We start from the raw sequence: 23,728 nt of genomic DNA, 5'->3' as shown, positions 1-23,728 counted from the left end.
ATTCAGTCCTGCTCCTGCTGTGGCCTGCTGAACATCACTGCCCAGCTGTCCCGGGGCCCTGCCCGTACCTTCAGTCTAGCCCCAGACCTTTAGGTCTTTCCTTTCTCCTTCAATGCTGGTCAGGTGCACTCTTGTGTATCTCTGTCACTCCCCCAGCGCTTAGCTAAACCTGCAGGAGAGGTTAATTCAGGGTTCAGAATTGGCAGGGAAGTGGGAGAGGATGACTGTGAGCTCTCCTGCCCCTACTGAAACCAACGAGGATGCCAGTCAAACCCTGCTAACAAATTGCTCCTCAGATCTTATCACCAGCGTGAAAGATTGAGTCTAGGTTATTATAAATGGCAACTGAAACCATTTTCTCTCTGTTTCTTTTCATTTTCCACTATCTACCACCCCTACCCCACACCTTTCAGTCCAGAAAAGTTCTTAGTTCTTAATACTTCTCTTTAATCAAGTTGACATCCTTTGGACCTAAGGAAATTCCGAATCCAGGTGGGCTGCAGGCCTCTGAATGAGAGCCAAAACAGGAAATAGATACCTGACATCAGAGAGCCCCTGGTCAAGCCCCCTTTTAAGTATTTTAAAGAGATTCTCCAGTGAGTTCTGATAAACATAATCTATGTCAAATCTTGCCAAAGCAGGTATACCAGGGTAGCATAGGATTAAGAGTTTGCCTGCCTGGACTTGCACTCTGGCTGTGTGACTTGATTTCCTAGGCAGACCTAGGGTAAGGCGTATAGCTGCTCTGTCCCTCAGATTCATCATTAGTGAAATAGGAATAGGAATAGATCTTTATTTGTCCTAGGTGAAATCCTATCTCAGATTTGTTGTGAGGATTCAATTAGTCTACGGAGAACACTTAGAAAGCCTGGCACGGGGAAAGAGCACAGTACACCTTAGCTATCATTATTAGCTATTCCAGGGCAAATGCGCCTGCACTCCTCTCTCTGCACATGCTGGCATCAAAAACCAAAGGGAAATAGTTTTATCAAGTTCCCCCACTCCTCTGTTTAGGGCTTGGAATCCAAGCCTGTGGCCCTGGATCAGGAAACCACCCTGGCAAGGAGGTTGCCATTGACTGCTACCTTACCTCGTCAGCTGGTCAGTCGCTTAGAAGCCAAGAAACTCTGCATTCCAAGGGGTGCAAATTTAATTCTATTTTAACAAATATTTATGTTCAGTATATTGTGCTGGATCCTGGGGATAGTGAGGTAAGACGTGGCTTAAGCATAGTCTTCAAGCACTTACCAGTGAGACAACTAACGTGGGAACTACTAAGTAGATCTTACAGTGGCATGGCGCAGTGGGAACTGTCAGGGCTGTCACAGAGTCACCTGCAGTGTGCTCAGGAGGCTGCTGCCCCCCATCCCCCATGTCTTCGTTGGCTAGCACTATGCCTGACACAAACGGATGCCTTGAGCATCCGTTTGTGTAAGACTAGCTATAGCCGAGGGTTTGGGAAAGCTTCATGAAGTATGTTATGTACCCTGCATTTTAATCTTTGAAGATGGAGTCAGATCTTCAGAAGGTGAAAACGATGGGAACGCATAAACAAAATGTGGTCTGTCCACACAGCAGAAGATTATTCAGCCTTCAAAAGGAAGGAAATTCTGACTCATGCTGTAACATGGATGAACCTTGAGGATGTTATGCCAACTGAAGTGAGCCTGTCACAAAAAGACAAATACCGGGTCATTCCACTTACACAAATTCATAGGGAGAAAGTAGAATGGGGATTGCCAGGGCCTGACAGGGAAATGGGGGTTGTTTGATGAGTTTCAGTTTTGCAAAATGAAGAGTTCTAGAGATTGGTGGCACATCAGTGTGAATGGGCTTAAGACAAATGAACCATATGCTTAAAAATGGTTAAGATGGCAAATAGTATGATATGTATATTCTAGAATTGTTCTAATCTAGAACGATTTAAAAAAAGATGGGGAGGGGACGTACAAGAACAAAGATGTAAGACAAGGTAGGGAGGCACGAGGGTGTAGGCTGTATCCAAGGAAAGGATAGTTGACCAATGGGACCCCAACTTAAAGTACAGGGAGGGACAGAGGAGAGATGAGGCCAGATGGGCCTTGAACGGGCCATTCCCATTTCACAAATGATGAATCTGAGGGACAGAGCAGCTGTATGTTGTACGCTAGGTCTGCCTGGGAAATCAAGTCACACAGCCAGAGTGCAAGATGGGCCACGTCAAGGAGTGCAGAGTTTAAATTGCCAAGGTGAGTCTTCTAATATTCTGCTCAACCTGTAGGTACTCTGGGGCCAGTGTTCTAGGCTATTATTCCAGTTCAGCCGCAGCACACTCCTCTGCTAAGCAGGCCTCGAAGCTCATCTCACTTGGGCCATTGCACCTGGCCACCTCTGGTTACTTTGCCGGCTTTGGTTTGAACTGATCCTCCCCTTTCCCTGCAGAATGTTCGAGCTCCAGCTGCACTAGTAGGAACTAATGAGATTCCAGCCTGTTAGCCTGACTTCCTTCCTATTGAACAGTCAAGCAACCTCAGTGCTGCGAGCCTAACACTTGGCAGATGACTGGCTCTGCATCAAAACCTATCTGGATTCCCCTTATGTCACTTTCGCCTGGTGCAGGCTCCATGGAGAAGTGTGATGGCCACATGGGAGGGTTCCCAAGTAGGTAGCTGCTGCCTTAGTTTTCTTAATAGGTTGGACTTTTCTCAGCCTAAGACAAAGGACTTACGGATTGACAATAGAAATGAGCTGGTCTATCACATTTTCGAGTTTAGTGTATTTTTTTTTAAGTGTTTGGGTGTCATGGGGACACAATGCAATAGGGACATATGACTTCTAGAAGGAGCTGTAAGCCAGATGGCCACAGATAGAGCTCTCTATGTAGCTCTGTCATTTGTTTAACATTAGACTTTTGTGCTTCAGTGATCTTCTCTAAGTCTTAGTTTTTTCGTTTCTAAAATGAGTATAATCTTCACTTTCTTGCTTTCTAAGGATATTGGGAAGATGAATGGAATAGAGATGATGGCATACTTTGACATCTGAATAACTGGATGGGATACATAATACTATGCTTTCTCCAAGGATGTTGGCGCTAAACACTTGCCAATGAGGGTATATTTTGTGTTCTTCTTATTTATACATTTTCCAAAACAAAAACAGATGAAGAAAATTCTTGTTCTGAGATTGATGATAAGTGTTAACCTATGGGGTCATTCATTGAAGCCAAGCTAATTCCTTTCTTAAAACACATTGCTAAAAACAGTTAAACTCCTCTGATGCCCTTGCTATTTTGCTGGCCGACATCTGAGAAGGGAACTTGATAAGAGGAAATGCAGGAATCGGGCCCATTTCCTTCACTATTTCAGTACCCACACTACGGCCCTTTGCCTAGCTGTGTCTCTGGGTGTGGCTAAAGCTGTCCCTTCTCACTAGAACATGGAGAGGCCCCTTCCTTAGTTATGACAGCAGCCAGAATCAAATATCTCGATCCTGGCCACCTCAAAGAATTCTACTTCCTGATCCCCACACTCTAGAAAATGGTGGAGGAGGTGATTGGGAGAGTAACAAAGAGTCTGTCCTATCCATGGCCCATTAAATATGGCCACCACCTTCTGTGCCATGGGGCATCTATGAGTCAGACGAGGGATAACTCTTACTGCAGGTAGTTCTCACAGATAGCTCCCTTCTTGGGCCTATCCAGTGCTTGCTGTTCAGCTTCCTGGCTCACTGCTCCCTGACTCAATCTGCTGCCTGAAAAATGTACCAAATGAGACAGAGGAAAGGTTATTAGGAATACTTTGGTGTTCGATATTGGTTTCTGGCTTCCCTATTTAGTAGCCTACTTCCCCCTTTCTCTTTGGTTCTGGACTTGGCATCCCACTAGTATCAACCCCATAAGATCTCTCGATGTAGGGATCTCCTTTGACTTCAGATGAAAGACTCATCACGTCAGTCCTGGGTTCAAGGACTCCACCAACCAGCCCAGCTCTTGGGTTCCACTAACCCACTATCTTAGGTTCCAGTTCTGGTTCTGGTGTTTACTTGCTGTGAGTCTCCTTCACTGCATAGAAACAAAATACAATGAGCATTGACCCTTCCCCTTCTGGTGTTCCTTCAGAAACTTGGCTCTGGCCATGAGTGTTTCTAGAATGAATGATTGGGAGCAAGAGGCTGAGAAAAGGGTGTAGCCTTTGGTAGGTGATATGAGCTCCATATGGTATGGAGGCTTTCTCTATAAATTGGGAATTTTCTTTGACGGTCTCAGGGCATTAAGCCAAAATGTGTGGCTGGTGTGGTGGCACAAGCCTGTAGTTCCAGCTACTGGGGAGATTGAGATACTCCAGCCTAGACAACAGAGCGAAACCCTGTCTCTAAAAAATTAAAGGGCAGCGCCTGTAGCCTAGTGGGTAGGGTGCTGGCCACATACACCGAGGCTGGCAGGTTCAAATCTGGATCGGGCCAGCTAAAACAACAATGACAATCGCAACAACAACAACAAAATAGCTGGGCATTGTGTCGGGTGCCTGTAGTCCCAGCTACTTGGGAGGCTGAGGCAAGAGATTGCTTAAACCCAAGAGTTTGAGGTTGCTGTGAGCTGTGATGCCACAGCACTCTACCCAGGGTGGCAGCTTGAGATTCTGTCTCAAAAAATAAATAAATAAAAATAAATAAAAAATGATATAATAAAATAAAACAAAATGTATGACTGTGTATATGTGTGTGTGTGTTTACGGACATCAATTTTTAAAGTAGCCCAAATGTTCACTAAAAAATTTGACTACCCAGATTTTTATTTAAAAAAGAAAACAAGAAAAAAAATAGTTCCAACTCCCACACTAAAAGATGACTAGTAGTGATATATTAGTATAGATCAAGCCATGCTTTTTTTTTTTTTTTTGAGATGGTCTTTTGCTCTGTTGCCCCCACTAGAGTACAGTGGTATGATCATAGCTCACTGCAACATCAAACTCTTGGGTTTAAGCGATCTTTTTGCCACAGCCTCCTAAGTCTCTGAGACTACAGGCATGCACACCACCATGCCTGGCTAATATTTTAAATTTTTGTAGACAAAAATTTGCATTTCTCACTATGTTGCTCAGGCTGGTCTTGAACTCCTGGACTCCAGAGATCTTCCCACCTTGGCCACCCCAAGTGCTAAGATGACAGGTGTAAGCCAATGCACCAAGCCTCCTTCACACTTGTATACCTATAAATTGTATTTTACTTTACATACTGATTATAATTTAATTTTTCACACAATAATGCAACAATTTATGTCCTGAAACACCAACTATTTTTAATGGCCAAAGAGTATTCCATGGGATTTTATTTATTTTTTTTTTTTTACAGTTTAATGTATTTTAATAGCAAACTTACAGGAACAGCACAGAAGACAGACAACATTAAAAACATGTACTTGCATGTAGGACAACTCAGTTAGAAAAGTATAGTGAATGGATGGAATCTACTGTATGATAAAAATGCTACAAACACCATTTAGTTGCCGTCAATAAGAAATTTACTTGTTTTAAAAAAATCCAAATGCTGGCATTGTCCAGAAAAATTTAACAGATTTATAATTGTTATAAAGTTGAACTGCTGAAACTTGTTCACTGAAACATTTTGACTTGCATTAATGCTGCACATCTCCGCATTTTATATTAAAAATTCACACACAAATGAAAATGGAAAAACTGCCAATACCTGATTTCTGTCCCCTATTTTTCCAGTCGCAATCATATACTTAAGTATCTTTTGACCCCATGGGGAAAAAAAAATCTAACGTTCAGAACTACCAATAACAGGAAGAAGAGAATTTTTTTTTTTTTATAATGAAATGTTTTCCCATCATAGTGGACTCTTAAGCACGTTCTCCACGTATGCGGCGTGCTAGCTGGATGTCTTTTGGCATAATTGTTACACGTTTGGCATGGATAGCACACAGGTTGGTGTCTTCAAAAAGGCCAACCAGATAGGCCTCACTTGCCTCCTGCAAAGCACCAATAGCTGCGCTCTGGAAGCGCAGATCTGTCTTAAAGTCCTGAGCAATTTCTCGCACCAGACGCTGGAAAGGAAGTTTGCGAATCAGAAGTTCAGTGGACTTCTGATAACGTCTTATTTCACGTAGTGCCACAGTACCAGGCCTGTAGCGATGAGGTTTCTTCACCCCTCCAGTAGAGGGCGCACTCTTGCGAGCGGCTTTTGTAGCCAGTTGCTTCCTGGGTGCTTTACCACCGGTGGATTTGCGGGCAGTCTGCTTTGTACGAGCCATGGTATAAAGACCTCCTTACTTACCCCCCTTCTCCTTCGGCTGGAGCTCGGCGAGCTAGAGGCGGCACTGGCGTTAGACAGCGACGGCGGCGCGGGCGGCTGCGAACACCGGGATTTTACTCTATTACATTTCATTTAGTCAATTCCCCTTTGTTGGACATTGGGTTGTTCCCAGGGAATTCTTTTCCTTCACTATTATAAGTAATTTAAGTGTCAGGAAAGCTTAGAACTAAATCTTTGACTTTGCTTTTAACTCCATAGAATAAGATCCTAGAAGAGGAATTAATAGGTAAACAGATATGCATCTTTTAAGGTTTTAAGTATTTATCAACAAATTGGTTCCAAGAAAGTGAATCCAATTTCTATTTCCATACTGTCAACCTTTCACCAACAGTATGTCTTATCATTTGCTAAAATAATTACCAACTTGATGGGTAAAACGTAGTATATTCTACATTGATTGTAGGGTAGGTGTTGGGTTTTTTCATATGCTTTTTGGTTATGTGTATTTATTTTGTGATTTTCTATTCATTTTTGCCCATTTTTTTCTTTTCAGATTTCTTTTAATGACTGATCACAGCTTTTTATTTTTTTTTTAATTTCAGATTGATACAAGGGTACAAATGATTAGGTTACATCGTTGGCATTTATTAAGTAAAGTCCAAGTTGTAGTTGAGCCCTACACCCAGCAGGTGTGCTGTATACCCTTAGCTTGTGCCTGTTAGGTGAAAGCTTGCCAATCCCCCTCTCTCCTTCCCTTTCCCCTTCGCTGGTCTCTCCCCACCCTGAATTTAATTTAATTTTCTCTCATGTGGGCATATAGTTGTTCATCTACTGGTTTCATATTAGTATTGAGTACATTGGATACTTCCTTTTCCATTCTTGTTATACTTTACTAAGTAGAATGTTCTCCAACTCCATCTGGGTTAATACAAAAGATGTATTATGGCTGAATAATATTCCCTGGTATACATATATCACAGTTAATTAATCCATTCATGGGTTAATGGGCACGTGGGTTGATTCCATGTCTTAGCAATTGTGAATTGAGCTGTGATAAACATTCTAGTGCATATGTCCTTACGGAAAATGATTTTTTTTTCCTTCTGGGTAGATAGGTGATACTTGGATTACAGGATCAAATGGAAGGTCTGCTTTTAACTCTTTGAGGATTCTCCATACTTTCCAGAGAGGCTGGATTAGTTTGCAGTCCCACCAGCAGTATAAAGTGTTCCCTTCTTTCCACATCTGCACCCACATCTGCAGCTTTAGGACTTTGTGAGGTGGGCTAGTCTCACTAGGGTTAGGTGATATCTCAGGGTGGTTTTAATTTGCATTTCTCTGATGATTAGGGACACTAAGCATTTTTTTCATGTGTTTTTTGCCACGCGTCTGTCTTCTTTGGAGAAGGTTCTATTCATGTCTGTTCATAGTTTTTTAATACATTAAGGATATTATCCCCCTTGTCACCTATGTTGCAAATATTTATTTGCTGTTTTGTTTGCTTTTTCCTATATTGATGATTTTTTTATATAGAAAGATTGTGTAATTCTTGTGTGGTCTAATCTATCAGTATTTTTCCTTTAGGACTTGTATTCTGATATCACTATTGGGAAGGCCTTCCCCACTCAAAGCATTCTTTCTCTTTTGATTAAACTCTTGAGTTCTAGAAACATAATACTTCAAGCGGTTTTATCTCCAGAATACTTGGCCTCAAGAATGCACAGCCTCCAAAAGACCTATGGTGTCAAAGGAGGGAATTTGAAATGTAGACTTTGACATGGACTCCAGGTGTAATAGATATTCTGAGGGCTAGGGAAGGGCTTTAACTGTTCTAGGCTGGGTGACAGTCTGACCAATCCAGTTTCTGTTTCAATACTCCTAGTGATCTCATGCACGGGATTTTAGTTCTTGTTCAAAGCGTTACAAAAGTTTTCTGGGTCCAGAATAGTGTCAATATCTTCCCAAGCATCCTTCTCCTAGGAGCTCTCAGTGCCACCAAACCATGTGGCCTGTTCACCAACACATGCTCCCCATACAGGGTACAGGGCACCCCCAGCAATGACAGGTGGCAGGTGTGCAGAGAGAAAGAGGGAGTTGATCCTGGGTCTCATAATTCTTTACCTTCAGCGGTGGAAATGCTGACTGCAAGGCTGGTGTGCTGTTCACACCTGGGCCATGACAGCTCTTCCAGGGCTTGAAAATGCCTTTCTTTCCTGGGATTGTGTGTGTACACGCACATGCTCACTCATATAAGCTTGTGCACGCACACACACACACACACACACCCTTTCTAACCTCACTTTTCTGCTAGATTCCAAATGGGGGAAACTGTCTTCTGTAATTTGAAGAGGGGGAGGGGAAGGAAGGAAATTAAACCTTCAATAGAATAGCAAGAAGATGTGCACTGAGTATGTGCAGAGTAATTTTTCTTTGCATGCTTTATTAAAGAATTATATGACATAATTACACGTTATAATGTCTTTACACATATTTATGATAATTACGTCAATGCACATTTGATGTTCTGTAATTACAGTAAATACACAACAATCCTGACAATTCACTTGATCAAGAATTCAAATTCCCTAAGTGAAGACGGGGAGAAAAGACATTAACTCATCTACTTCCTGACTGCCCAGCCCCTGCTTATTTCTCTGCCCTTTACTGGCAGTTTTGGAGTTATCTCATGTCCCCCGGCTGTTAGCAAGGCACAATTACATTCATTTCCACCAGGGATGGCCCTGAGACTGGTCCCTACCACAAGACTGTTTCTTGTTCCCCTTATAAGGTGCTGAGTACGCTGGTTGTGTTGGAGGAGTGGGTCCCAGGCCCTGACTGTGCCCCAGGGGCAGCTACCCTGTTTCCCTGAAAATAAGACAGTGTCTTATATTAAGGTGTGCTCCCAAAGATGCGCTAGGTCTTATTTTCAGGGGACGTCTTATCTTTCCTGTGAGTAGGTCTTATTTTCAGGGGACGTCTTATTTTCGGGGAAACAGGGTAAGTAGTGGATATGTGCATTGGGCAAGCCCTCCACGAAAAGTCTTCTCCTGGAGATGGGAGGAAAGTCAAAAAAAGTTGCTCCCAAGGTTCCATCTCCTATGGAAACTGGAGTGAAGGGCGGCACCTGTGGCTCAAAGGGGTAGGGCGCCGGCCCCATATGCTGGAGGTGGCGGGTTCAAACCCAGCCCCGGCCATAAACTGCAAAAAAAAAAGAAAAAAGAGAGGGAAACTGGAGTGAAAAGAATACCACAAAAGCACCTCCCTTGCCTACAGGCTGCTGGCAACCTCAAAGCTCCTTATAACCCCGTTAGTTCCTAAAAAGTGGGCCACCTCTGGGCCTCTAGCACCTGAGAATCATGCATTGGGACTTTATCCTAGTAAGGCTGTGTGTGGCATTGTATACATTGAATATGTTGGATGGATAATTTTCTTCTCCTATGTGAATACTTTCTTTTGTCTCATGGCCTCTGGGGGATCTGGTGTTGGGAGTTTCCTTGTTCTTGCTAACTAGGACCCATGGTCCGTTTATAAAGAACAATCAACAATTGGTGTAATTGTTGTCCCAACCAAGATACATCTTCTGTGTTCTGCTAACCTGTCGGTCCCAATCCCTCCTAAGGTCTGGAGGAAGATTTTTTCTTGTCCTGACAAGTTCCTGTTCAGAACCTTCCAGGGACTCAGGCCATCATTCGGTAAGCCCAAAGAAGGAGCCCTTGGCTGCCAGGAGGCAAAACTAGAAACTGAGTCCAGGCTTTGGGGTTCTGAATCCCCAAAGGAAGGGAACAATGGTTCATCTTCCTGGATTTCCTCCTATGTAAGGAATTTGCTATGAGGCAAGTCGTAGAATTGAAGGAACTTTGGGGCAGAGGTGGGAATCCCCTACCCCCTTTTTCTGGAGAGAAGGGTACCTTCCTACCTTCTTTACAGGGTCTTAAGCTAATAGATGTTCAGGAGTTTGAACAGTCAACGCTTTAAATAAGCATAAGGTCTTTGCAATAAACTCCTTCCCATGCCCAGCACTGACTTCCTTTACTATGAAAGCAGGAACAACCCTCCCTGTTTGCATCTGCTGATTTCATCCCACCTATGTGACCTGGAGAAACCAATTATCCCTGGAACAGGTGGTCTTGCAGGGCGATTTCACTGATCCCCAAGGAGGAAAAAAAGAGTCTGTTAACACTGGTTCAGATGGGAGCTGGAGTAATGGGGCAAAACGAGGGCTAATAAATAGCAAACTTATTGACTAATGTAATTCTTAGTCATGAAGTCTCCACGTTCCATATGGACCCAAATCAAAGCAATTATAGATGTAAATGAAGCTGGACTCCTTGGTGTGGGAAAATGCTTGCTATAGCCCAAGACCGGGCCTCTGAGGTGAGTGACCCCTCACTCCCCTCGTAATGAAAGCTTCTGGAAGCTTGCTTCACAGGGCCGTAATTGCTGCAGGCTGAGACAGGGATCTGGCTCTCTAATGATGCCCCCCCCCCCTTTAGGGGCCTCCCCCAGTTTTCCCGGAGCACCAGAATTGCAAAGGAATGCAGCGCAGTAGAAATGAGCACGCGGGCACACACATCTTAGCATTCTGCATTTTTCAAACATTGCCATCATCTTTTAGTCTTTTTTTTTTTTAATTGTTAATTACTCAGGACCTGGTAAATTTAGACGGATGCCTCATCAATGTATTTAAACATGTGAGCAATTGAAAGAGAAACAGATGTAGCATTTTCTTTCTTTCTTTTATTTTTTTTCTTTTTAGTGAGGACTTTGCACGGCCAGGAACCGTAATTCATATTTTCTTCACACTCACAAAAGACTCTGCTGGAACCAAGTTTGTGTTGGGGAACAGATTTTTCTAGGCTCTTTCTGGTTGGGCGCTCTCATGGTATGTTTTTAACTGCTGTTCATTTACCAACTACTAGAAGAGGTGGGCCAGAAGGAGAACAGACCCAGGTTTGTTCCTTTTTACATGGATTTGGGAAAGCAAATGGGAAGTTTGTGCTCCTTGGATGGTCTTTGAAGATGGGAAGGTGCGGGAATCCAGATTTGTTCGTGAAATCAGAGCAAGGCCATTTCACCAAAGTAATTTCTTGCCTCAGGTAGGAAGAAAAGAATAATAATAAAAAAAAAGGACCTCAGCACTTCCACTTTCTGAGGGTTGATGCTTTGGAGGTGGAGGGCAGGAGTTTGAAATTAAATATTCGGAAGAGAAATCAGCAAGAGAAAAAAATCTCCAGCACAAGAATGTCCATTCAATCTCAGTGATGGGATTGCCAATAAAGACAGTTTCCACCCTTCTCTCCAGCTTCCCCTCACCTCTTCTGCACCAGCAGCATTTGGGAGTTCAATACCTCCCCCCCAGAGGGATGGTGTTCTATTCTCTCCAGGTCTATAAATGCCTTGGCTGCTGAACTACCAACTGCAGTCCCCAGGGATTGAAAATTAATTTCTTTTCCTGCTCCACGAGGCTGATCCCAGCTGGCCCGGGTCTCAGCTGGGCACTGGGGTCAGATGCTCGTGACCACCAGGTGCTTGGAGTAAATGATCAGGGCCTGGGGCTGGGAAGGCTCCTAACAATGCAGAAATGCCATTTTCCACGTAATTCAATTGCAGCTCATTGCCAGTCCCTCTGCAGAAGATTCAATCATCAGAGCCAATGCGTGTTCCCATCCCCCCCAGTTCTTGCCTGTGTTTACTGGGGAGCTGTATAGTGTCCACTTTTTCTGGCAGGAAATGGAATTCTAGCAAATGAGGGGGGGATTTTTCTGCCGCTTGTCAGCTTGAGGTTACCTGGGCACCGCTGATGTGGCGCCGTAGGAGAGCACTGAGTGTGAGTTAGAAGACCCTAGTTCTAGCTGTGTGGCCTTGGGCAAGTTGCTGAGCCTTCCTGGGCCTCACTTTCCTTGTCTGTACTATAATAAAGTTATACCAGATGATCTCTGGATTTCATCATCTAGTTCTAAAATCCGGAGGGATCTACCCTAATGCCCTTCACTGAGGGTCCCAAAGCACTTCCTTGACGGGTATGTAATCGATTCCGAAGACACTGGGATACAAAGTCATGAATAAAGGAACCAGTGTAGTGAAACTTCAGCCAGATGTTCAAGCTTCTGGCTCAAGGTCTTTTGCGTCCACTTCTTCCAGAAGCCCAGAAGTGTCTGTGGAGTCCTGCACGTTAGAACTTAACTAGTGATACTTTGCAGGCCAGACATGGATGGAAGGGAGGGAGGAGAGACTGTCACCTGGGGCAAGATCCAGCTGGACGTTGTCCTGAAGAGGCTGCCTTTCCAGGTCCCCCGCCTCTCCATCTTCAGTTTGTGAGGCTGTCAATGGAAACTGGATCCAAGTGTTGCTGATTCAATGATGTTTGCCCAAATGCTGCTTCCTAAGAACTGTTGGATGCCCAAGATGCTTTCTGAGTCTGTTTTCTTTTTCCAACAAGCCCGTTTCTTTTCCTGGAAATGGAACATGGCATGAAGCCGGTGAAGTCTGAACCCAAGTCTATTCCAACTCCTTTCTAAACTTGGATCCCATTGCAACGAGAAGCCCTTCCTCCTGCCCCTCCCTGAGGTCCTGGGAGGCTGTGGCTGTTAGTAACACGGACTGAGTACAGCAGTCTTCCTGCTTATGAGCCTAGACATAGCTCCCACACATCTTTGTTTCATTTCATCTTCAAACCATGCTGGGAGGAAGGGTTAATATTTCCATCATACACATGAAGAACTAAGACCAGAAGTCATAAACTGCAGATTCCACAATTGGAGTTGAGCCCATAGGTGTTGCTCTTCCTAACATCTCTCTCTTTCTTCCTAACATCTCATTCTCTCTCTCTCTCCCCCCCCCTCCCTCTCTCTCTTTCACACACACACACACACACACTTGCCATGAAAATGTGCTCTATCTTAGACCCAGAACAACTATTCCTATCGTTGCTGCCTTGGTCCTATCATAGTTCCTGTCCCTCTGTCACTTTTCTGACTATTGGGACACAACTTTCTTCTCTGGCTTCCCAGTTCTCCCAGTGGACCAGCATTTTCCTGGGAGAAGTCCCCAGAGTTTGATCCTTTCCTAGTTCCTCTCCACCAGTCCTGTCCCACCAGCAGACGATCCTTTTTGTCTGGCTGTTCTAATTCAGGATGCTGGCCAGCAATGACTAGCCCCATTCATTCTTGCCTGTCCCCCTTCTCCATCATTTTGGGGAGGAGCCTGTAAACCTGACCCTGAACCAAGGAGGCTTTGCAGTAAGAACAGTAATCCTAGCTCTGTCATTTACTAGCCGAAGTCCTGGAGGCCTCCATTTGGCCTTTGTAAGCCATGGGTGGTTTTGTTTTGTTTTGTTTTGTTTTCCTTAAAAGGGTAGGATAATAATACTTTCTCTCCCAGGGTTCCTGGGGCATACAGTGAGTCGATATGTGTGGATGTACTTGGTGACCTGCAAAACACCAGGCAGACACAAGCCCCTCTGTGTTCACTGCTCCCACCCTAATTCCTGCTTTGTTTCTTCTCACCCAGAATTTACTAAATGCCCACATGTGCCACCTCCTTCTCAAAATGCACCAGATTCTGTCTCCCATTCCTGCTTACAAACCGGTTGCATTCCCCAGCAACGGATGACAGATTAAAGCCATGGACACTTGAACATCTAGGGTTGGCTCCATGCGAAAGAAATCAGAAGCATCGGATTTTGACATCTTAACATTTTTTTTTTTTTTTTGCATAAAAAGTAGATGTGAAGACTAAAGAGTCGTACTAACATCCCAGGCCAAGTAGCACATTTAAGACAGCATGGCAGGTGACATCCAGGATGTCAGAGAACGTGACAGCAACACTGGGGATGAGACTTGCATAATGCCACACATCAGCATTGCCAGCAGAGCCAGGATAACTTGGCATTGGGCACAGAAACACCGTCTGGGTCAGAAGATGCCAAGAAGAGCTGGTATGTTATCATTAGCATGAGCAACACACAGATTCAACCAAGGCTGCTGATTCCAAGTTGCCGTGTCTTCCCGCCCATCTCTGCCCTCCAACTGACCTCAGGTCGGTAGCTTTCTTTCCCCTGCCCGTGCAGTGGGATTTGTACCTTCCCATCTACACTGCAAAGCACCTTGATGGTAAGAACTAGGTCTTAAATGCTAGAAGCATGTCTTGCAGGAGAAGGTACTTAACATCTATTAAATCATCAATACCCATAATCTATTTTTGCTCATGGCCTCAGCTTCTCCCACTTGTAAAATGGGGGAGTACTTCCAAATCTTCTAAGGGATGGATAAGAACAACTTTCCTATTCATGGGGGCATGTTGAAGCTGTCTAGTAGAACTGCCTGTGTTCATCTTCATTTCTGACTGAGACCTTATCTATCCATTTTTTCTGAAATCTGTTTTTTTTTTCTTTCTTTCTTTTTTTTTTTTTTTTTCAGTTTTTGGCTGGGGCTGGGCTTGAACTCGCCACCTTCGGCATATGGGGCTGGGGCCCTACTCCTTTGAGCCACAGTGCTGTTTTTTTTCTTTTGAGACAGAGTCTCACTCTGTCACCCTAGGTAGAGTGCTGTGGTGTCTTAGCTCACAACAACCTCAAACTCTTGGCCTCAAGTGATTGTCTTGCCTCAGCCTCCAGATTAGCTGGGACTAAAGGCGCCCACCATAACACCTGGCTAGTTTATTTTAGAGATGGGGTCTCACTTTTGCTCAGGCTGGTCTTGAACTCCTGAGCTCAAGGGATCCACCCACCTCAGCCTCCCAGAGTGCTAGGATTACAGACGTGAGCCACTGCGCCCAGTCTCTTGCTAAAATCTTTGTGGTTCTGAGCATTGAACTGGGATTTAAGGTCCTTGATTTCTGGATCTCTGCCACTAGTCTGTTCCAGAAGTGAGGATCTCTGACTATCTGAATGGCAGTGGCTTCTAAAAAGAGGTCAGGGCTAGACAGTGTACTTTGGTCTTTAATGGATATTTCTTCACAGGGAAACGATTCTGCTCCCACAGCAGTCCCACCCTTTTGCCAAAACCCCTTTATTTCTTGATGACACCCATCTTCTTTTCCCTAAAAACACAGCAGAGGAAAGGAAATTTCTCCTTCCTCCCTACTTGCCGTGGCTACTACCAAACAACCTGCAGTCTTCACCTTTGGGATTCCGTCTCCTCCTTTCCACTTGCCTCTTTTTCTCTGGCTTCCAGACAGTTGAACTTGATCTGTGTCTCGTGACTCCAAGTGGAATTTGTGTGCACAGAAACAGCCAGGCAGAGCTGACAGCACTGCCAGGCAGTGAGCCTAACTCCTGACACGTGCCTGGGAGTGAGTGCACACTCACACGCTCAGGCACACACACACTTCCCCTGCGCTGTGCCCACACAGGATTCCCTCTCCATGTCCCCCTGGGCTGGTCCCAAACGCTCATCCTCCCTGGTGTACCATACCCCACGCCGGCAGGCAGACAGCCCTCCCTCGCTTTCCCTACTCCCCACAAGCCCAGCACGGGAGGCAGAGAGAGCTGCGCTCTGCTGGATAATGAGTTGAGAACTTACAGCCTCTCCTCTCTCTGGCTGGTGACTGACACAAATGGAATTCATCTTTAATCATCTGTTAACTCATTGTCTATTATAGCTCTTTAATAGCACCATAGATATTCTTAATGAAGCATGATTTAAGGTATTTACAGCACACGGACCGACAGACATCACTCACAGTGTGCAGGTAATGAGGCATAAAACGGCTTTTGAATTCCCCCCAAAGAGAAAGCGACAGAGAGAGAGAGAGCTTTAGTGCTGGGGCAGAAAAAAAAAAAGGGAAAAAAGAAAAAAATACCCCTAAAAGCCTTGTGTTGGAAGGTTTGTTTTAACATGTTTAGGCATTTAAAGTCATTTTAGCTCTTTCCAGGTGTTTGCCTCACAGAGTTCAGCAATTACCCCCACTGAGAGCAACAGGCTCTGGTTCCGAGGGTTCCCACAGCCACCTCTGGCCCAGGCATTTCTCCTGGTGCATTTTGGGGGCTAGGGGTGCTGTTGAGCAGGGCTACCTAAGGGGGTACATGGAACTCAGACTGTCATTGGGTTCCTCTGCCCACCCAGTCTTTCTGATGGTGTTCCCAAGGACATTATCCTCTGGTGATAGGGGTGGTGACCATTCTTGCAGAGAAGGACACAGGGCTGGGGCTGCCCTCCCACTTGTAGACATGCTGCCTAGGGCTGACTGGTACCTCTGCTCTCACCTCATAAAACCCAGGCAGCCTTATTCTTTAAAATAAATGGTGAGGCACAGTGGCTTATGCCTCTCATCCCAGCACTTTGGGAGGCTGTGGTGGGAGGATCACTTGAGGTCAGGAGTTCTTGACCAGTTCGGGCAGCATAGTGAGACCCCCAATTCTATAAAAAATTTAAAAATTAGCTGGATGTGGTGATGCATGCCTGTAGTCCCAGCTACTTTGGAAGCTGAGGCAGGAAGATCTCTTGAGCCCAGGAGTTCAAGGCTGCAGTAAGCTATGATCACCCCACTGCACTCCAGCCTCTCTGAAAAGATGGTATAATAAATAAAGCCTCTGAGAAGCAGAGGAGACCTAGCCTGTCATCTTTTTTTTTTTTTTTAATTAAATCATAGCTGTGTACATTAATGCGATCATGGGGCACCATACACTGGTTTTATAGACCGCTTGACACATTTTCATCACACTGGTTAACATAGTAGCCTGTCATCTTACTAATGAGGAGGCCTGAAGTTACCCGACTAGTTAGGGACAAAACCAGCATCTCCTGTCCTTTGAAGATTCTCCTCTCACCCCAGGGTAGTGCTCGGGATTCTAATTAGACAGACTCCACAAAATCCCCAAGAAAATGAGGATTGTTAAGGGAGTAAAGAAGGTGGGGTAGGGGACTCTTTCCAAGGATATGCTTTAAATAGGCGGAAGTGACACCTTAAATGGCTGTGGGCCGGGGTAGGACAGAAGAGGAACAGCAGATCTGAATGCTAGCTCTGACCTCTGCCACCCTGGGGTGGGCCTTGAAACAGACTTCCTGACATTCCCCCACTTCCTTTCTCGGCCTCAGAGGGATGGGTCCAACCACCCGGCCTTCCCCCTAGCCAGAGCACAGTGTGACAAAATATCACTGCGCAGGGATTGTACCAGAAGGTCACGCACAGGGATGGAAGCAGCGTCACTCATATCTTGAGGGCCGGTTTGCCAGGATCTCCCTTCTTCCTGTCTCCTCATGACTCTCCATCATCCCCCTACCAGGCTGTCTCCACATGGCCTGAGCCCCAATACTCCATGTCTTCCCTGATATTTGCATCCAGTCCCCTGTGGTTCACCAGCGCTGGCCACTCTCAGGTCGTGGTGGATGTGGAAAGCTGGCCCCAGGCCGGGCAGGTGCCCCCCTCGCAGGGCAGCAGAGTCGGGGCACTTTGGGTCAGCACCGCAACCCCTCACCGGCTTGATGGGTACAGCCTGAGGCTCCCTGATGCTCTGGCCTTTTCATCTCTGAGGGGAGGAAGGGCTGTGAGAGCGCAGTGGGGGCACTTCTGGTACTACCAGCCCAGCAGCCAAAGGAGAAGGTGGTCTGGGGTGGGTGGGGGAACTGGCAGAGATTCCTTAGGCTGAGGTGATGAGGATGCCTACTTAGGCTCAATTAAGGTTGCCAGACTGTCTCCCAAACCAGTCTCAGAACTTTTTAAAGCAGTAGCCCCTCACTTCTAAGAGCCACCCCCTTTCTACTCTGGGGAAGGGACTAACTCTGGGTCCCAGGACTTCCCAGGCTGTTGTTTCTCCTCATCTGCCTCCCCCTGGGTCACCTCTTCCCACACCTCTGAGAGGCCAGTGACTGGAGGGGGAGCCGGCTGACCCGACCTGTGTGTGCCGGTGTGTATGTCAGAGTGGCATTCAGAGGGCACAGGCAAGAGAAGCTCTCCAGGCCAGCTCAGCAGTGGAGACCAGGGTAGGGGCTGGTCTCTAGAGCCCCTAGAGCCCAGAGCCCCCCCTCCTGGGGCGTTTCTCCTGGCGTCTCTGCCCCATCCCTATCCCAGCCTCTGCCATCCCAGTTAGCCCCGAGTCAAGTCCAACACAAACAAGGAGGAGCACAAGAACAGGGAAGTCCCAAAGCCTTGCCGACCGCAGCATTTATTCGTTTATTGATTGATGCATTCATTCCACAACTGGTCAGGCATCAGGCCAAGACCAGAGGGGAGCAGAGCAGCTTGCCCAGCAGGGCCTGTGATATGGTCAGATGACAGATTTCTAAAGAAATCGCGTCAAACAGTGGCTTAAAGTGAAATGTGCCTTGTGGGCACAAGAGCAGAATAACAGTGGAATGACTGTGACATTGAGGATGCATTTCTTGCCCTTAAGGATGGGGAGGTTTTTACCCCCAGCAAGCTGCAGAGCTGCATACAGAGCTGACCTGCCTTAAAAAATACATAGCTTTGGCTCGGCGCCTGTAGCTCAAGCAGCTAAGGTGCCAGCCACATACACCTGAGCTGGCGGGTTCGAATCCAGCCTGGGCCCACCAAACAACAATGATGGCTGCAACCAAAAAACAGCCGGGCGTTGTGGCAGGTGACTGTAGTCCCAGTTGCTTGGGACTCAGAGGCAGGAGAATCACTTGACCCCAGGAATTGGAGGTTGCTGTGAGCTGAGATGCCACAGCACTCTACCCAGGGCGACAGCTTGAGGCTCTGTCTCAAAAAAAAAAAAAAAAATATGTAGACTCGGAGAACAACAAGATTGAAGGAAGCCTGCAGCTTCTTCTACATCATCCCCACCCTCAGTGGTGAATTAATTTCCCTCCCAACTCTACTCATTCCTAAGGAGTCCACTTCACGGCTGCTCAGTGCTGTCTCTTAAAAGTCCTCCTTGGCCAGGCTTGGTGGCTTGCACCTGTAATCCTAGCACTCTGGGAGGCTGAGGCCAGTTGATTGCTTGAGCTTAGGAGTTCAAGACCAGCCTGAGCAAGACCCCATTTCTACAAAAAACAGAAAAATTGGGCGGCGCCTGTGGCTCAGTGAGCAGGGCGCGGGCCCCATATGCCGAGTGTGGCGGGTTCAAACCCAGCCCCGGCCAAACTGCAACAACAACAACAAAAAATAGCCGGGCATTGTGGCGGGCACCTGTAGTCCCAGCTACTCGGGAGGCTGAGGCAGGAGAATCGCCTAAGCCCAGGAGTTGGAGGTTGCTGTGAGCTGTGTGAGGCCACGGCACTCTACCGAGGGCCATAAAGTGAGACTCTGTCTCTAAAAAACAAAACAAAAAAAAAAAAAAACAGAAAAATTAGCCGGGCATTATGGTGGAGTAGTTCCAGCTACTCAGGTGGCCAAGGCAAGAGTGAGACTATGTCTCAAAAATTACACATACACACAAAGCAACTCCTCCTTCAGGCTGAGTCGAAATTCATCCCTCCTTACCTTCTACCAAAGAGCCTGCTTCTACCCCTCAAGGAAGAGATGCTGATGGGGCAGGAAGGTGGGGACCAGACAGGGAGTGGCAGGCTGGCAGCTCCCCTGGTGGTCCTGGGAACTGAATCCCCTCTACCCTGGGTCACGTGGAGATGACCTTAGACATCGTGATCTTAGACATACAGGGCTTTGGCTTGCTGTGACAGTGACTTCTATCACCCTGCAGCCTGCTGAGGATGGGATAGGTGCCCCCCACACCCCCCGCATTCTCTTGTGCCAGAGAAATATGCTGATCTCTTACTGAGAGCCAGGAGGCAGCCCTGCCAGGGGTTCAGGGCACACCTCTCAAAGCCCTTGGCTAGGAAGGGGTAAGTTCTCTGAATACCTGGAGCCAAGACATTCCCCATCAGAACCAATTTTCCAAATAGACAAAGAGAGAGAGAGAGAAAGGAGAACAGAGTTAAGTGAAAAGGGAGAAAAATCTAGTGGGGAAACTTTATCCAGATCCTTGAAATGTTGTAGCCAGGCAAAGCCTTGCGATTTGGGATTCCCTTGTGCCGTAGTCGCATAATTTAAACTAACTTTTTCTGTCAACTGAAGAATGCCGTTTGGAGCTGCATGAGTGTCTGCGGAGAATTTCTGGGGTCCCATCTTGGTGTTTCTTCTGGAATTATATTTGTGGCAACATGAGCACGCAGGTTAATTATTTTAGTAGTTGTTTTATTTTTGCCTTCCATAACCAAATCAGTGCCTTTGTGCTTTCTGAGGAGGATTTGAGTTAACTTGCCCTGAAGATGGAAAAGGCAAACCGCAGAGAATGAAGTGCTTGTTAGAAATGGGCTTCAGAGCACTGATGGGGGAGTGCCAGGCGCTGCGAGCACAGCCTGGCCTCAGGCTCTCCTGAGTGTCTTTTCCCCCCACCTTTCATAATATCAACTTCACCTAGAGCTCGTCAAGAGAACTCAGGAGTGGCCCTTGTTATGAGCTAAAGTTGTTACTGGAGAATATTTCTGAAAAACACACACCTCTAGGGTAAAGCCACAATTCAACCCTAAAACATCCACTCGAGACCAGGCCCAACAAAGTCTATTTTTTCTTTTTGCTAGATGATTTTGGAATTTTCTAGATGGTTCCATTCATGGATTGGCCACGCCGCAGGCCACTGAGCACTATGATGTGTGCCTTGGGTTCTCCTGGCCCTGGTTTCTCTTGTTTTATTCCCTGACATTAGGAGACGTTTTCAGCAAAGCACACATGTGACACTTAGATGGAGCAACCAGTTTCCTAGGAAACTGTTCTATACATGTTCCCCTTCTTGGTATCATTTGGATCTAGTTGCCTCAATTGGCCTTCTCCCTTGGCCCTCCTTTGGTCCCTCCATTATTATATCAGTGGAGTAGCTTGTAATCAGGACTGGCTACATAATTTGTGGAGCTCAGTGCAAAATACAAATTCAAAAATCATCAGGAATTTCAAGATGGAAACAATAGAGCGTTAAACCAAACACCAGCCCTTCTAAGTGAGGGAGGGACCCCGGGCAGCTGCACAGGCTGCCCACCTGTGAAGCCAGCCTGCTTCTAATGGTAGTAAGAGTGGCCCTGCACACACTTCTAGGGGATTCTGGTCTCACAACAGAGGCACATTCTTCCTATTTCATTGCAATAGCATTCCAAAGCTCTGTGGACTCAGATTTTTAAGGCTCTCCCTAATGCTTCCAAAGGCAGGGCTCATATGTTTGCAAGGACCAGAAATTACTTTTTGTAAACCCCATTCACTCTACTCGCAATGCACACATACTATTTCCTACCTCTTTCAGCCCAGTGAGCGCATCAGAGTTGGCACCCTGGGTCCAAAGAACCCATGATCTGTTCAGCTGTGAACGCTGCCTCTGGCTGCTGCGCTCAGAGACTTTTAATTACCACAACTCTCCAAATCTCCTTTCCATTCTCAATCCTCAACGTATCCTAAAAGTCACGATCTACCCAAGAATCCATTGTGAATCGATCGCCCATAAGTTTCCCCAAACCTTTTAAAGAGCAATTTGTATTTTCAACCTGTCTCTTCTCTGGGGGTAACGCGTTAGACAAATCGACTACCCACTGTGTAAGTGAGCAGCTCCTTTTATCTATACTAACTGCTTTCTTTTCAAGTGTCAGGGTTTGTTCTAGTTCTGCCTTCTAGGATTTGATGACCAAGGTGGTGTTTAAACATTTGTACTCTCAGTAATTTGAAATACTTTGATCATGTCTCATCCCCTTCTCCTGTCCTCACATGGCCTCTCCCTCTCCCTCTCCCTCTTCCATTCCTTCTATCTGATCACTTGAGTGGCCCTTTTCTGCAGCACTGGAAGCAAAAGGGCAGCAGCACCTCCAGGCCAGGCCTATAAGGGTTCTGGGCAAAGGCCGCCCACAAATATGCAGGAAATACATTTGCTTCCTAGTGAAGCCCAACCGTTCAGTGTTTTTTCCAGTTGCAGTGGCCCTTTGTGAACAGTCTGTAGGGATTTTATCCTTTTCTGAATTGTCCTCCCAAAAGTATATGCAGGATTCTTCCTACCAGGGCCTGGCCTGGGCCTACCCAGTTTCAACGTGGTCAGCCTGGATTTAGCCCTACCAGGCGGCATTTACACAGGCCAAAGAACTCCCTCCTCATCTGACGGCCTGGGGGTCTCACTGCACACTTCCTTTTCCATAAAAGTGTAGAAGAAAAAGGCCTAGAACTGAACCCAACAGAATGCAATCTAGAAGTAAACGGAGAAAGAAATGTTTGTTGCTTTATTCGTGGTTGTCCCTAAGCTATTTCCTCTCAGTGACAAAATATTTGGCACCCAAGGTTCTTAATTTTGAAAGTAACCTTGTCAAAGGCTTTGGAAAGAATAAATACAATTTCCCTTCCCACTAAGTTATTTACCCCCTGAAGAACTCTGACAGATTAAAGAGGCATGATTGCATTTCACGGAAATCGGCTTCCTCCCCCTCAAAGGGCAGCAGAAAGAGTGGAGTGGCTAGGAGCCTCCACTTCACAGTCAGAACTGGGTTTGATTTTTCTGCCTTTGCTGTTTACTAATGATGTGCCCTTGGGCAAGTTGTTCAATCTCCGGAAGCCTCAGTTTTCTCGGCTTTAAAATGGGGATGGTGGTGCTGAGCTGGTCTGTTTGCTGTGGGATTAAATGAAGCCAAGGAAGTGAAGAGTTTGGGATGTAGGATAAAAGAGCTTGATTAATGGTAGCTATTTTTTATGTGATAATCTTTTATTACTGATTCCGTTAATGATATATCCAGGATTTGCTTTTTAAGGAAAGGCATTTTCTTGGTAGTAATCTCCTGGGCTGTCACTAGTACCATTAGTTATATATTTCATGTATTGTGTTCATATTTTCACATCCACATTTACTGTGAATCTCCTGTGCATCAGACACATGCAGAAGTATGTAGGGGACACTAAAGGCCCCTTGCAGAGATCACAAAGTGGGGTGAAAGGTAACACCTCAAAAACTAATGTGATATAACTAGTCTTTAACACAGACACACTCTCATTCTTTCCAATCAAGTCATTGGCCCAAGGAGAACATGTGGCCCTTCTCAAGGCAATTAAAAAAATTTGCCCATAGGACAGCATTAATCACAACTTTCCCCTCCTAATTCCTTAATAAGAGAGAACGAGGTTCTTTAGGGAGGCTCCAGGCCACAGGGCCACATTATCAGCCACATCTGTGTATTTTAAAAATTCTTTAATAAAGATCTGCCGGTCCCCACTGAACCTAGTTTCAGGAAAGATCCTTAGAACATTCCGGTCAGTTTAGAGCAGTGGTTCTCAACCTTCCTAATGTCACAATGTATTTTCATTGTTAAAAAGGGGTCGCGACTCACAGGCTCAGAACCGCTGGATTAGAGGGACACTGGAAGCGAAGAAGATAGGAAAAAAATCTACCTGATATGTGACACATGTTTTGTGTTACGGCCATCATCACATATCCCTCTGATTCTCTGAGCCCTTCCAGAATTTTAAACTTTAGATGGGTATGGAGCATAGTATAGCATCCCACCAAAAAAAAAAAAAAAATTTCCCCAACAAATGTCTTATTTACAACAGACCAGTCACA

General features: G+C 45.8%; 2 protein-coding genes across 8 annotated transcripts in view; one reads left to right on the top strand and one right to left on the bottom strand.

The window, feature by feature from the left end:
• The window catches only part of PEBP4 (phosphatidylethanolamine binding protein 4), a 203,746-nt gene that overhangs the window by 67,596 nt on the left and 112,422 nt on the right, over window positions 1–23,728 (top strand). The gene's annotated exons all lie outside the window — the stretch shown is intronic.
• Window positions 5,327–6,341, bottom strand: LOC128576429 (histone H3.3A). The gene has a single exon (XM_053578582.1). The coding sequence runs from the start codon at window positions 6,248–6,250 to the stop codon at window positions 5,840–5,842; it is 411 nt and encodes a 136-aa protein (XP_053434557.1). The 5' UTR covers window positions 6,251–6,341; the 3' UTR covers window positions 5,327–5,839.

This window comes from Nycticebus coucang, chromosome 24 (genome assembly GCF_027406575.1).
Source record: "Nycticebus coucang isolate mNycCou1 chromosome 24, mNycCou1.pri, whole genome shotgun sequence".
Lineage (NCBI taxonomy): Eukaryota > Metazoa > Chordata > Mammalia > Primates > Lorisidae > Nycticebus > Nycticebus coucang.
The sequence above is the reverse complement of the archived record's forward strand: the minus strand, read 5'-3'. Positions and strand labels throughout refer to the sequence as shown.

Bases quoted from the DNA above. Each gene is read 5' to 3' on its own strand.
- LOC128576429 (XM_053578582.1), bottom strand. From the start codon at position 6,250: ATGGCTCGTACAAAGCAGACTGCCCGCAAATCCACCGGTGGTAAAGCA.